The sequence below is a fragment of the Homarus americanus genome, unplaced genomic scaffold (genome assembly GCF_018991925.1).
Source record: "Homarus americanus isolate GMGI-L3 unplaced genomic scaffold, GMGI_Hamer_2.0 scaffold45562, whole genome shotgun sequence".
In the NCBI taxonomy this organism is placed as follows: Eukaryota; Metazoa; Arthropoda; class Malacostraca; order Decapoda; family Nephropidae; genus Homarus; species Homarus americanus.
The window spans coordinates 3,069,038-3,084,131 of record NW_024744839.1 but is presented as its reverse complement, the minus strand read 5'-3'; the positions used below and the strand labels follow the sequence as shown (position 1 = coordinate 3,084,131).

Genomic DNA, 15,094 nt, shown 5'->3' with positions numbered 1-15,094 from the left:
CACTGGTTATTAACCCCATCACTATGGGGATGTCATTCTTAACATTTATTTTGGCTGATGCTAAACAATGGAAATTTGGTTCCACAGGCCAAAAATACCCCAAAACTGCTCCAAAATGGCTTTAATACACTAACCAAGTTACACAATACAAAAAAATACATTATCAGATATTGTACAAATGGTATTTATTTTACATAAATGGCTCCTTCCTTTCTCGTCATTATTCTGTGGGTTATAGGCAGGCACCAGGCTGGCTGTGACCGAACGAAGTCGTCAAAAGAACCAGGAATTTAATGCCACACAGTAACCTCTCTGGGGCAGTTTTTTTTTCGCTTTACGATGTTTTACTAACCCAGTACTAAATGAACCTAAATAATATAGGAATTATGGTTTCATTACAAAATGCTGTAAGCAATTAAGTTCAAGATGGAGGGTCACTGAGCACAGGAAGGGGGTTAGCTAATTCCACCACCCAACTGGCAGTGAACTATGAATATTTGACCGTGTAATTATAAGAGGTAGTAATAAAAGTACCTGCAAATTTCTTATTTCACAACTCAACTGTATTAACAAGGTTCTGTGCCTAGGTAGACCAAGATGATTTGGGCATGTCGAAATACCAAAGATGGCCAATTCGGTAAGAGATGCACAAAAGATGCCAAAGATTGCCACTTTCCTATCACCACCCATCCAAGCCTTGACAGTTTTAGGTGTTCAGTACAGTATATATGAAAGCACTACATTCCCAATTTTTCTATCCTCATTTTATACTGTACTTCGCCAAGTTGAATAGCAATTGTTCTTTACTGGTAAAACCCTAGTAGTTTATACATTCATTACTCACCTGTCCAATTGTTTGATCTCCACTGCCATTTTCAAGTATAAATGAAAAATAAAAGAAAAAAGTTTTTTTTTTTCAAAAGATTTATTAAAGATATAGATATGAAAATAATATGTTTGACAGGAAAAAGAAGAGTCCACAGCACTGGATGATTAAGGGCAGTACATCCATGCTAATCTTGTTTGGTCCCAAAGACTTTGCAATTGACAATGTCAAGGAAAAGCTAATATACTTCAGCACAAATTTGTGAGAACTAGAATTCCAAGCATTTTCACAAAATTACTTAGTTTTTCTATTTAAAATTGTAATTTAGTTTATAAAAACCTAGAACTTCACACATGTGTTAAGAAATATGTAAACTTAGTAACCCTAAGCATTACCAAGCAATTTCACTCGGCAAAGCAAATTAGAAAAAAAAATGCATGTCCTTGATTACAGAAGGAATCAAACATGGAGCAATTGTTCAATGGAGAACTGGATACTGGGGATTTATCTAAAAAATAATGAGATTTGATCAATGTACACTAGAACAATCACATTTTGGACCTGTTTGAACTGCAACTTGGATGGTCAATAGTAAGGCAATAAATGCATTTACCTTGTACATAATCAAAGAAAAACTGACTTAGAAAGTGAATCCACCATCAGGCATGTTACTAGCTGATGTAAAATCATATGCTTGTCCATTTGATGTGCTGCTGACACCATTAGTCTCCTCAACAGCAAAGTATGTTTCAATGATACTTAAAGCCTTTTTGTATATGGCTTCATTTTCATGGTTCTGAAGTCCTTCAATATGATCAAGACCACCACACTCTTCTATCATTTGGCCCACACGGTCTACTTCATTTAGTTTTTCCGCAGTCTGAAAAAGTAATAACTGAGAATTTGTATACTTGGGATGTGGAAACCTTTCAAAAGTTCTAACCTGTCCAATTCTTTAATGTTTCTTCATTCTTTCCACTGCAAAACAGGTTGAGAATACCATTACAGAATCTATCATGTTTGCATTCTAATTGTCCTACCTAAGAGTTCTGACACGGTGTCCCCAATTCCAAGACTCGTGTTGCTTCAAAACGGCCACTTCCACAAAATCCATTCCACACATTACTTTCTCATGAACAAACCTAACTTGCTTCTGGAGGTCTAATTCCCCTCTCATCCAACATTTCTAACTATCCTTTCACCCTTTGTTTATACCCTCTCCTATCTACAAATAATTACACTGATTTCCTCTTCTCCCATGTCCAATCTGACTTTGCAAATCTGGTTTGTTCTTTAACCCCTACGTCCCGGTTGACAATCCAGAACACGCTACTTTTTGCAGCATGGTTTGAATGCCCGGTGTGGATTATCAGGTTCCAATGCGAATATTTGCGTGTTACGCCACACGCTCGGCCACAGGGAAGCTTCCTGAATGTAAGTACCTACATCTGTTTCATGTTCACTGTCCAATTTATGTTGCATCAAAGTAATATTGTTAATAGTGTAGTTGTACTGTAGTGTTACTGGAAAATAATGCTATGATTATGTTATAAATATTTATTTGTGGAATTATTATTCCGATAATTATTTTATGCATTACTTGCTCTACCAAACACAATGACAGCCTGGCAGATGACTGCGTGTGTTGCCGAGCACTTTTTATGAAAAATAATGCAAGTAAAAATATTATAAATTAAATATTTATAACAAATAAGTATTATGATCAGTAAATATAAGCATTACTAGCCATCCTGGACACAAAGGCAAGCAAAAAAAATTGCTGCCAAGTGTGTAATGTCCATGTGCACTAGCTGCCAAAACAACTGTCCTCAATCTCCCTTGCCACTGCTGCCACAAGGAAGTTTCTAGAGGGTCAATATATAGTTGCTTACTTTTTGATGGTTTTATCATTTAAAAAGGTTAAAAATAATTTTTGTTGAAGTTAATTTTTCTCGATTTACCCAGTGTGGGGGATACGGCCAGCGTGCCCGGGGCGTAGGGATTAACAAACTTTTCTTCTACAACTCCTTACCACCAGTATTTTTCTTAGCACCTATTCACCTAGTGTTTATCTTGTTCATCCTCTTGCAACTTTTATACTTCAATTCACACCCATACAAAATTTTAAACCCAACTTTCCACATTCATAAGCATTCTCAATGCACGTTATTTTCTTTCAAATACTTACGCAATTCAATGACACATCCACTAACAAATATACTCAACACGATAGGTTGGGTAAACCACATCACCAACCTGAAGAATGTTGCAGATTCCATCCAAAACTACCATGACTGTTTTGGCATCTTTGGCATTGAGCAGGTTGCAGAATGGTGTGAGGACACCTTGGCTAACCAGTTCTATGATCTGCTCTAGGGACCCTCCCGATGTAAAGTTTGTTACAGCCCAAGCAGCTTCTTTCTGTGCCTTGAAGTCTCCCTGCAATACCCAAATAGTATTAACAAACCACCCTACCATGTGATAATCATTAATCATAAAAACTCGCTCATATTATAAGATGTCTTCAAAATCCTCAGTATGTGAACATCAGGTTTTATAATCAGTTACTCCAAGCATTACTTCTAAGTTATGTCAATTTAATTGAAACAAACCTTTGGATATGCAAGTTCATAAGTACCTAAATTAATATGTACTTGTACTCCCAAAGACCATTTTTTTTACTATTAATTCATCCATTTCAAATCTTACATGACAATGACACAAACTTATGGGTTAACAAGGTTCTAATTTCCCCAAACAAAAAATCCTTACAGCCATACCTTCCAATTCATCCATCCACACTACAGTGTTACACCTTACACCAATAAAATCTTTCAAAATTTTATTAACTACGGCATATTACCTTTTCCAAAACTTGACATATAGGGGAAATAAGGCCACAGTCAATAACCGCCTGTATCTGATCCACATTGCCAGCAGTAATATTTGAGATTGTCCACGCAGCTTCTTTTACAATATTGTTGCGGTGATGCCTCAACAACTTGGGAAATACTGGTAAAGTTCCAGCCTTTATGACAACATCAGTCTGGGGAAGGAGAAAAAAAAAAAAATCATTAATATTGGTTAATACAAGGAAGCTGTAAATTGTAGCCCTTCAAAAGTGTCATATTAGAAAACTCATCATATGCATCAGGATGTGAACATCAATACTGTAATCATGTTAACCCACCACACAAAAAAAAGAAGGGGGGATATATCGCCCATTAGGCAAATACAGGTTACCCGAGTAACAAAATCTCGTTTATAACTCATCCTCAAGTTACAATCAGTCATTCTTGGTTCAACGATTGCCAGTATGAACAACTGTCTCCATCTGCCAACCTCCTGGTCACACTTTGCTGTGCAATTTTCTTGGCACACATCTCAATGTGACTGTTGCACCAACTCTGGGCCCCAACCATTGATATATATTGTCCACATTCAAATCGCATATCTGAACTAGTGATTGTTCTCCGAGCAACAACCAAGATTAGCCTCAACTGCCCAGCATTTCCTGAACAGCGACACTTGAGTTTTGTGTTGGTTTGAGAAGGAAATATCGAATCCACAGGTTTGTTTAATCCTTACAGTATTTTCTTTTGCACATTCTCCATTTGTTTGTTTTTAAGAAAGTACCCATATTTTGTCAAATACAAGCTAAAAATTTTAGTAACACCTCAAAAATACCTGTAATTAGTATCATAATTCCCTGTGCACTCTTGCATCACCTCCAACCAGTTCCCACCACCATTACGACCTCACCCGAACTTAAAATTACCATTAATACCACTGTTACTATCATCACTTCCTGTAATCTACCCTCGAGTTTGTTTACAAGAATGAAGTTCAGTGAAGCCTACCTATGGTGTCTGAAACCCCGAAAGTAGTATAAAACTAAGAAACTTATTTACTGATACAGTATTAACTTTACCAGAATTGTTTATTAATTTTTCCATTAAAGATTTGTATGGTAGATCTAGGATGGTAAATATGCAATCTCTGTTCATAAAAATAACATATGTTCCCAGTATGGAAATCTAGGAAGCAAATAATTAGCTATTAATATTCTAATATCCTAATTTTATATAACTGGAATGTGGAGGCAATAGAAGGGATTTACTTTGCACATACTCACTTGAATGTCATTGCCAGTAACAATATTTCCAATTGCTCTTAAAGCTGGGGTTACAACGGGAAGCTCATCACAGTTCAGTAACAACACAAGTCGAGGAACGACTCCAGCATCAACAACCTCCTGGATTTTCTCGTTAGTTCCATCCGTTAAATAAGACAATGCCCAACACGCATCAGCTAGAAAAAAGGAATAATAATGCCAACACAAAGCCTTTTGTGAAAATGAAATTCTCACCCTTACCCGTATTCAAAATTGAAAGAATTTCTCATTAACAGGTTTTCACTCGCAAGTACCGCATCAGAAGTTATCCTACTGTACAGTCTCACCCAAAAGTTCATTAACTCGACCCAGCCTGCTATTGCTGCACTGCCGGTTTCAGATGTTTGAAACTGTCTTTACCAACCACAACAACCGTTATGAATGAATTTAATGATTCAAAGTAACACACTAAGTTCATATAACTGAAGCAAGCAATGCGCAGCAGTAGCTGGCTGAGAGAGAGAAACTTTTGGGTAGACTGTATCTAATAGCAATAATGGCAACTTTCCGAATTCACCAAATTCTTACTCAACAGTGTAGAGGACAGACTTACCCTGGACTTCTTTGTCTGGGTGGCAGATCAGATGACTCAAGGCTGGTAAACATTGCTTGACTACTTCAAAAGGTGGTGATGGGTTCTTGTTTCTGCACAGATTACTTAGCGTCCAGGTTACATTACGCAGAAATGTGTGCTGTGGACAAAATCACGTCTGAATTCCTGGAACCATTTTTTTCTTCATAATACCAAGTATCGGCAGCCAATCAGGTGCTGTGCTCAAAATTTTATTAGTGGGTTTCTCACCCCATACACAGGAAACTGGTCCATAGAAGGGTTATTCCACTAACAAGCAAACCAATAGTGCACTTAAGCACTGCACAAGGGCTTGTGTAAAATTATAAAACCCAACCCAATAATCCAGTTTGGAAAGGGATGCTACTACAACTTATAAAGCAAACACTACCAATGAGCTACTGAGACATGCATGCTGAAAATTGGTAGCTCCTTGATAATAGTACAGCTCCCTCCCTACTTAGGGCGGGGTTAGGAACCGACATCCAGGTCGTAAGTCGGAAATGCTTAATAATACATAGCAAATCTAAAATGGGCGTCTCTTTTTCTTCTCAGCACCACAAAACACGCACTTTTAAGCTTGCCAGCCATTTTAAAGTGAATTACAAGCAAAAATTTGTCTGTACCGACTCTGGGACTCGAAAATACGTAATTTGACCAAATTTTGGTACGATTGAGGCAGGTCCTAAGTTGGGGAGGAGCTGTATTAAATTTTAATATATTTACAATTAAAAGTATTTGTATATTAGTTTCTCACCTATCCAATTAAAGAACAGTTGCCTTTTACTACCCAATACACATACCATACAGTACAATATCTAAAATAGTTACCTCGGTTTCTGGTTTAATGAGTTCAAGGAGAGGCTTAACAATGCCAGCCTTGACAACAAAATCTCTAAGCTCAGGCCCATCTCCAGCAATATTACCCAATGCCCATACAGCTTGCTCAGCAACATTGGCATGTGGTGATCGTAGGAGTTTCACAAAAGATGTTACTGCTCCAGAAGCTGTAAGTAAAAATAGAATGTAGAGATTAAATTCACCTGTATTTTATGAACCTTGCCCAGAAACAAATTCAACATGTCAAATCCGCCAAGATATTAGATAAAAAAATTTACATGACACTCAAGCTACTGGTTACTCTTTAAAATATGAAATGGTGATACGTACTATTCTTTAAGGTGTTTAATATTATATATATATATATCATGTAGATCCACAATGGAAATGTGGATAAGATAAGGGGCTCCATTGTTTCCCCCTTTCCTGTGTGATTTTATCAAGATAAATACATACAATATACTGTATATAAATAAAATCTTTGAATTGGAGCCATTATCCAATCCATATACCATGTTGTTCTTGTAAGGTTAGGTACAATTTAACAACTAGTACTCTGAACAAAGTATGGTTAATAGAGGTAAACATGTTACACAATATTAAAACTATACATGTCAAATACTGTATCCTTTCACCAAAACCCTTGGGGCCAAACCTGTATGGATTAAAATATTTCAGTATATTCAGACTTGAACCCGTGGATGAGTGGTAGGTCACCCAGGGGTCCAGGCCAATGTCTACCAAATGCATTTAATTGCATATTGAGACAGCCTAAAATTAAAAGCCTTAAGCCAGTAAAATTTGTGTGCAATTCTAAAAATTTGGCTCATTCATTTTATACAGTTGCATAACTGGTTGTACAGCCAGAGGCTTCACAAGAAAATGAGCTTTATCTATAAAGAACATCACATTGTGCAACTTTCTAGACCAAACAGTCAAGAAGTAAAATGGTCTTGGATTCCCATTGGAAAATGTAAAGAACTACTAGGCGCTATAAATCCTACTATTTGATACCGGTTATGAAAAGAGAAGAGTGGCATCTTTATATACTAAGTAAATTTCTAACCGATCTGTACTCTCTGGCAAGGCCTAGCTTGTTCACAGAAGGTAACTGGTGTTATATTTGTCATCCAGCAAGCATTACCACTTTTCTAAACTGCTGATCTTGTTGCAACTCAGAATATCGTATGAATTCCTATCAACATATAATATACTGCCTATGGAATGATAAGTATTGTATGAACTTCTAAATGCCATCAAAATGAATAAGTACAGTAATATCTCCTTCAGCCGGAATCCCTTAAACCCGGAACTCAGTCAGAATTGAAATTTTCTGAAATCGTTCTCAAAGCCGGAATTTTCCCGGTCCCAGGAAAATTCTGGGGATGGGAAAGGGGGGTCTTTTTTCTTCTTCCAAGTTTGAGATATGAAAATCAGGCGACTTTCTGGAAATTGAGAAAAATTTTCCGTTATTCTGAAAATTCTCTGGGCGAAGGATATTTTTTCTGGGCTTGAGAGATGATGTAATGGGCAATTTCTGGAAGTCCCAAGAACATTTTCCATTACCCGGAAAATCCCAGGGAGGAGGAATTTTTTCCGGCTTTGAGTCATCTCTCATTCTCGGAAGAGCTCTGCACCAATTGTTCTGGCTAACGGAAACATCACTGTACTGTCCTATGGATTTTTATTTGATGCAACTCCTGATGCAGGATGCCAGGAACAATTGCCCAACATTATCGGGTTTGCTGATGTAGATTAAATTTACAATCACTTCTTGACTAATCCAGTGTGAAAAATGGCCGTAAAATGACAATATTTACGTATATACAAATAAAATTACCTGCAACAGCCTGAGTTTGTTGTGCGGTGCCAGATGCAATGTTGGTCAGTGCCCAGGCTGCTTCAAACTGCAAAGCTGGGCTGCAAAACACAGCTTCATTACTAAATTTAATAAAAATAAGTAACTCCCGAAACTTATCATAGAATCATTAGCACATTATCATCAATTATAGTGACCAGCACTACTGCTTACCACTACATCCAACACAGAACGTGCGAGACGAGGGTGAAACAAAGCACCTTTACACTCTCAGATGACGCGCATGTGCAAAGTTAATCATGTATTAAAGATATTCACCAAGTCTTCCTCTAATTGTAATTAGGGTTACTCACTTGTCTGCTCTCTCCAAGAATTGTATGAGAGGATTTACCATACCAGCCTCTATAATAGCATCAATAGGAGGATTACGCTCCCGAGACAACATCTTCCTTGCTGCTTGTGTAGCAACTACTTGCCTACTGCTATCTGTACTAATAATACCATTGATGATTTCTTCGAGGCTCATCGTGGGACCCTAGAAAACGGGGGGAAAAAAAAAACTCCAATTGGCAACATGACCATCACCACTTTTTATACAATATATTTTAACAAACCTTCACTTCAAATAAGAAACACCATAAAAATCTTGAAATTTACTAATAGGCCATATCCAAAGCTTTTGTACAAAACCTAAAATAATTTAGTGAACTATTCTTATTATCAAGTCTGTAATTTCTACTCTAGCCTCCTCTAAAGTGGATGAATCATGGATTCAGATGCACATTATTATCAGTAAGTGACAGTTACCATTGTCCTCCAACGCCTAACACAGAACGTGCAAGGTGATGGCAAGCCAAGGCACTTGCTCACAATCATATGACGCGCATGTGCAAGGTTATCCATCATGTCGCATGATACCCACCAACTGATTTATATATATATATATATATATATATATATATATATATATATATATATATATATATATATATATATATATATATATATATATATATATATATATATATATATATATATATATATATATACAAAACAGAAAAAGCATACCGAAGAGTTCTCCTGAAGAGGTGATGTTGGATCATCCAAAGAGACATTTCTTCTTTTCAAAAGCTGGTCATCTTTTTTAGCTTTTCGCAATTCTATACTAGTTTCTTGTCGCCGTCTGCGCATCTCCTGTGACAAAAATGCAATTAAACCAATCTTAAAATTAAAAAATATAAATTACTTACTAACATATCACTTGCAAGGTAATGAAATTTGAATGTACAACAAATCTCCCATTTTAGCCACACTAGCTACAGATTATAAATTCACAATCTTACATCCATATCTTTGCCTGCATTTTTGAAGCTCTTCATGCGACTGGGGCCAGGGCTGCTATCACGGGCAACAGCCGGTGCTGGCATTTTGCCGGAGGGCTCCAGGCTAGCGATTTATAAATAATAGCGTGGCACAAAATGTATGCCTCCCAGCACACAATTCCAATAAAGGGAGGTGTGACTGCGTTCTGCTATTTCTTCAAGTACCTGTGTGGGGAAAAAAACATTAATAGAAGAAAATGCTCAATTTACGTAAAAAATGCAAACAGTTTTAAAATTTACTATACTTATACTATACTTAGGTTTTCCTACTTCAACTATATTCTTGAGCCATATGAAGCATGGCTCACTTACTAGCAACTACTGTATATTCTTGAGCCATGCTTCATATGGTGGTGTAATCAAATTCCCAACAAAATTTCCTCCGTGTGTGCTAGGAACAGCCCATTACTTTTCAAGCATCCCATGGAGTTACTGAAAGGTTACATCCCTGAAAAGTTGTCCAACTCAAAACCTACTTCTCATTCATACTTCCATTAAACATATATATATATATTGTCAACAAGAAAATGGTTTTGACGCCAAACGCTAACCAAACACAAAGCGGGAAGGTAACCAATCGGCACATACGGAAAAGCAAGGTACGGATTAACGGTAACCCCGATTCAGAGGAGAATGACGAGGCTAATCCCAAGCATTTGCACTACCTCAAGAGACGGAGAGTAAGGGGCGATATGATCAAGGTGTATAAATGGAAATCTGGGTAAAACAAAAACTAACCATGAATGAACTCTTCAATAGGTTTAAATTAGACAAATTTAGATATAGGCATGGGATAGGTAAACACTGGTTTGAAAGTAATAGAAGTGGACGAGTGGAACACGTTACTGAACATCATTAACTTATGCACACTGGGACGCTTGCAATATAAGTTGTACTGACATGAACGATATGGGTCGAGTATAAACGGGGCTGCCTAGTATGGGCCAATAGGCCCGCAACAGTTTCCTCTATTCTCATGTTCTTATTATGGCCATAGGGCCACTTCATTAGGGAAAAAAATAAATATATAAATAAATAAATTCTAAAAAAAATAAATGCAATTTTGAACACAAAGTAGACAGGACTTTGAAGTAAATGGCTATTGTGGGAGTAAAAACACAAACCGACAAAACCAACTAACTACAATATCAGCCTGGATGTGCCCATTTTGCCACCACATTCTATACCCGTTTCATCAGCACCACTTTTACCCATCTCGTATATACAGTATGTTGGGCTCAAACCAAAATGTGACCACAACGCGTTGGGTGGTTGTTTTCAAAACAACCAGCAAGCAAAATTTTACGTTTCCATTTTACCCTAAACTAACCCAATCCAAACTCACCTACAGCAAAATCTCGCTTCTGGTTAGTTTACAAGCATCCACAATGCGTTGTGGTTGCTTTTCGGTTTCTGAGCCCAACATGAACATAAATTTCACTAAATTTGCACAAATAACTGTTGCTTGGGATAGAAAATGTTATTTTCACTTTTGGACAGAGCCCCCGAATGTTGTAAAATACCGAAACATTTAGGTCTCCCTATTCTGAGCAATTTGAACCACATACGCCTGGAGGAAATGGATAATAGCGACAATTGAATTTAATTGATGCAAGTAGTTTTCAGTCTACATCCATGAGATATTGGCGCATCACGCATGCGCAATATTGACTGACGTCATCCAGCCGTGACCAATGAGGTATCAATATCTTCACGCAATTTTTTTTTTACCAATTACATTTGATTTTTTCAAAGGAAGCAGCCTGGGTAATTTCACTGACCAGTCTCAAAATGGCCGTGGTGAAGGTTGGTTGTCATTTGTGCTCCTCCGATTATTTTAATTTTATTGTCGAGTTTTACACGAAAGATGATCATTCTATCACATTCTTACATATCCCTGGTCCTTCCACTTCTAAGGTATTGTACTTTCGGACATGGAGCGCCCCAGTTTTTAACTACTGAAACATTTATGTTAGTCTATGCTAGGAATACCGCCTAGAAGTATTTTAGAATTGTCTAAAACAATTTCAATAGCTAAATTCCGAAGAACATTAGAAAATAAGGAGTCTGCAATAGGCCGGTTGGCCTGTGCATGGCGGCTCCTGTCGAGTTACAACCACTATCATCCATGAATACCTAGACCTCCTTTAAAAACTTTCAAGCGATCCAGCACTTACTACAGAGTTGCTAAGCTTGTTCCACTCGTCCTCCACCCTATTTGTGAACCAATTCCTTCCTATCTCCCTCCTAAACTTATCCAACTTATATCCGTTGCTACGAGTCCTATCCTGCTCGGATATTATAAGAACTTTATCTATATCCCCTTTATTGATTCCGTTCACCCACTTAAATACTTCTATCACATCTCCCCGCACTCTTCGTCTTTCTAGGGAATGCATGTTTAAATTCGTTAACCTATCCTGAAAAGGAAGGTTTCGAAGTCCCGGAACCATTTTCGTCATTCTTCGCTGCACCGACTCCAGTGAATTGATATTCATTCTTTAATAAGGGCACCAGAACTGAACTGCATAATCGAGGTGTGGCCTGACTAACGCAAGATATAGTTGCAATAAGACCTTGGTTTGTAAATCTAACCTAGAAAAAATTAACGTTTCGGTCAACCACCTATTTGAAATTATAAGAATCGTTCAAAACCCAACAAAAAACATGGGATAAACCTAACTTTGCTGGATGACTGAAACAATAGTACTGTAATACCCTAAACCTAAATACTAAAAGAAAAAAAAACCTTAAGAAATCACATCTGAATTCAAAATAAAATATATTTAAATTCCCAACAAACACTACCGGGTAGTTTTTTTTTTTTGCTCTATCTCCATATAAAGTTCTGTGGATAGTACACTATGATTTATATATACGTGAACGGGGCCCTAACTCCAGGGTCCGACTAATTACCCAAATGTAGCCGCAATGAAGTCAAATAGTGGTCCTACATGAATAAATCGGACTGCAAATCACTTCTCGACTGGTATTTGGTGTCACGAAGTCACAAAAAATTGGTAAACTTAATTTAATTTGAGTTAATAGATCGAGTGCATGTACCTAACCTAACACAACTCAGATTAAATTAAGTTTACCAATTTTTTGTGACTTTATGACACCAAATACTAGTCGAGGTTAGGTTAAGTTAGGTACATGCACTCGGATCTATTAACTCAGCTTAAATTAAGTTTACCAATTTTTTGTGACTTCGTGACACCAAATACCAGTCGAGAAGTGATTTGCAGTCCGATTTATTCATGTAGGACCACTATTTGACTTCATTGCGGCTACATTTTGCTACATTTGGGTAATTAGTCGGACCGTAACTCCACACATGGCATTTCACAATGAAATAAATATAAATTGTCTTGTTGGGTAGAAGCGCCGGTGTTTTCTACATATTAGTCAGTATTCCATACAAAATGCGGAGACAGGAGCATCGCCATGACCACACAAACGCACATTAAGTACTTGCGACAGGCTTTCGGTAATGCTGTATCAGATCGTCTGCGAGTATGACTTTCCAATAAAACCAATGCACTACCATTACATACATGATAACTTTTATACGAAGTTAAATGAAATCTGAAAACCTAAAGAGGATGTACCAGTGGTTTCCGCGAAGCACGAGATGAATTTCCCAACACTGGAGGTCATGAAGGCCACTCACGGAAACATCTCTTACCGTATCCTGTTTAGCGTTATGCCACAATACGTTGTCTTTACACAAAAACGGTGAAATAAAAACCTTAACAATATATATTGGCACAAATTAAAAATTATCAGGTATGAGCGCCTTCTATACCCTGACTGCAGTGAAATTTAAAGAAACAAGTTGGTTGACTTTATCTTGTACCGGTCGCCATTCGCCTCTGAACCACATGGTCGTCGCGTGGTGTGAACAGTCAATATCTCAATAAATATTCAACTCACATTCACCTGTGAACACTATTGCAATTCTTCAAAGGGTGATAATATGATTTTATTGATAAAATACCAATTTAATGCGATATTAAAGCGCGCTTACCTGGACCAACTCCTCGGTTCCCGTGACTGCCTTTGTCTGGTGGCCAGCGCTCCTGCCTGGGACAGAGCTTCAACACAGAACTGACTGCTCATTGGTCCATTCAAATACAGGTCCCATTTAGCCCATTTATTTTCTCTAAAATAAATTTATTTACATATGATCACACTATGATTATAATTAATATTTAAGTCCAAATTGCTATAAAAATATTATTTATTTTATTTTACGATGTAATAATTGTAATAAAAATAGACATATGGTGGACTAGACTTTAAATTTATGAGAGCTATTCGGAGATTGGTGGAAAATTTAAATGTCCGCCGACGTCTGCTGCACCAGCCACTTGTTATTAAGGAGATATACTTTTACTTCACTACCCCCCCCACCCCCAAATAGAAAAAATAATATATATATATATATATATATATATATATATATATATATATATATATATATATATATCTCTTGCATAATAATAATGACTTACCCTCGTGTTCGAGGATAGCCCTGCTGAAGGACCACCTAGGCGTGAATTTATTTAAGGTGTAAACTGCCGCGAAATGCAAGTGAAGGAAGGGTGGAAAAGAGCAGTTAAACCTTAACTGCTCCTTCCCACCCCACCTCCACACCGGTTGTGTTGTTGCACAAAAAAGGTCCGCCTTTATACAGTTACAGTTACCCTCTTGGGGACTTTAAATAATATTAAACACCTATTATAGGCTTACTAGCTGTTCGGGCGGTTAGTCTATTCATTGTTATTACCTTCATTGCCCAGGTTAAGTTCAAGAGGAAATATGAGTACCCAGAGAAAACCTGCGATGTATGGTAATGACACAGATTCAGGTTTGCCCAGCGAGGGGGCTAGTTTATTGGGCACCCCTTGCATCGTGTGCTGCAAGGTGAAGCGCAAAAGCGTTTACAGCGCCCTACAGGGAAGCATGCGGAGTTCATGCTTGCCTTGGTGACTCCTGCATTAAGGACGCAAGTGCTTGAAGGGCCATGGGTTTTGTCAGTAAGTTACAGGATGATGGGTGTGTGGTGGTGGTGGTGGGGTGGGGTTCTGGTACAATTCATTTGTTTATGCCATAAACTTTATGGCAAAGCGTGGCAGGTTCCTAATAATGTTAACTTTTACTTTTTACCTTTATCCTCTTCACCACTGATCGACTCGTTAGCGGCTTGGGCAATCGGTTACGTCTCTGTTACGCACTGTTCATTAGATCAATTAATGATGTACTTACTCTTCCCATGAATACTATGCCATTACTCTGTTAAACTTATAAGAGGCTCATGTGCCGTACTGCTTGTCTGGGGGCAAATGTGAATTTCAAGCTCTTGCAATTAACACGTCATCGACGGTTTTAAATATAATTAATATTACAAGAGGATCAACCACAAAATGGGAGACTCCTCATTTAAAAATAAGAAGAAGAAGAAGTAATATTCAATTCT

The 15,094-nt window shown here is 37.5% G+C and overlaps 1 protein-coding gene across 2 annotated transcripts; it reads right to left on the bottom strand.

Moving 5' to 3' along the window:
• Nucleotides 1–906: 906 nt before the first annotated feature.
• LOC121878236 (importin subunit alpha-1-like) lies at nucleotides 907–13,753 on the bottom strand. 2 transcript variants are annotated; one of them, XM_042384330.1, is made up of 11 exons: nucleotides 13,643–13,753; nucleotides 9,574–9,777; nucleotides 9,299–9,424; nucleotides 8,584–8,765; nucleotides 8,252–8,331; nucleotides 6,403–6,578; nucleotides 5,554–5,692; nucleotides 4,962–5,137; nucleotides 3,690–3,872; nucleotides 3,083–3,265; nucleotides 907–1,706 (listed from the first exon to the last, which is right to left on the bottom strand). In XM_042384330.1, the coding sequence occupies exons 2-11, from the start codon at nucleotides 9,655–9,657 to the stop codon at nucleotides 1,467–1,469; spliced, it is 1,569 nt and encodes a 522-aa protein (XP_042240264.1). In that variant the 5' UTR covers nucleotides 9,658–9,777; nucleotides 13,643–13,753; the 3' UTR covers nucleotides 907–1,466. The 2 variants fall into 2 exon arrangements, with proteins under 2 accessions (XP_042240264.1, XP_042240266.1); XM_042384332.1 differs by lacking the exon at nucleotides 13,643–13,753 and adding an exon at nucleotides 13,224–13,242.
• Between the last annotated feature and the right edge of the window lie 1,341 nt (nucleotides 13,754–15,094).

What these genes read in the sequence shown, in the direction of transcription:
- LOC121878236 (XM_042384330.1), bottom strand. Translation starts at nt 9,657, where the DNA reads ATGCCAGCACCGGCTGTTGCCCGTGATAGCAGCCCTGGCCCCAGTCGC. An exon ending in CTCTTCAGGAGAACTCTTCG is followed by an intron (nt 8,766 to 9,298) that starts GTATGCTTTTTC and finishes CCCGTTTTCTAG; the next exon opens with GGTCCCACGATGAGCCTCGA. An exon ending in TTACTGGCAATGACATTCAA is followed by an intron (nt 3,873 to 4,961) that starts GTGAGTATGTGC and finishes CTCCTTCCCCAG; the next exon opens with ACTGATGTTGTCATAAAGGC.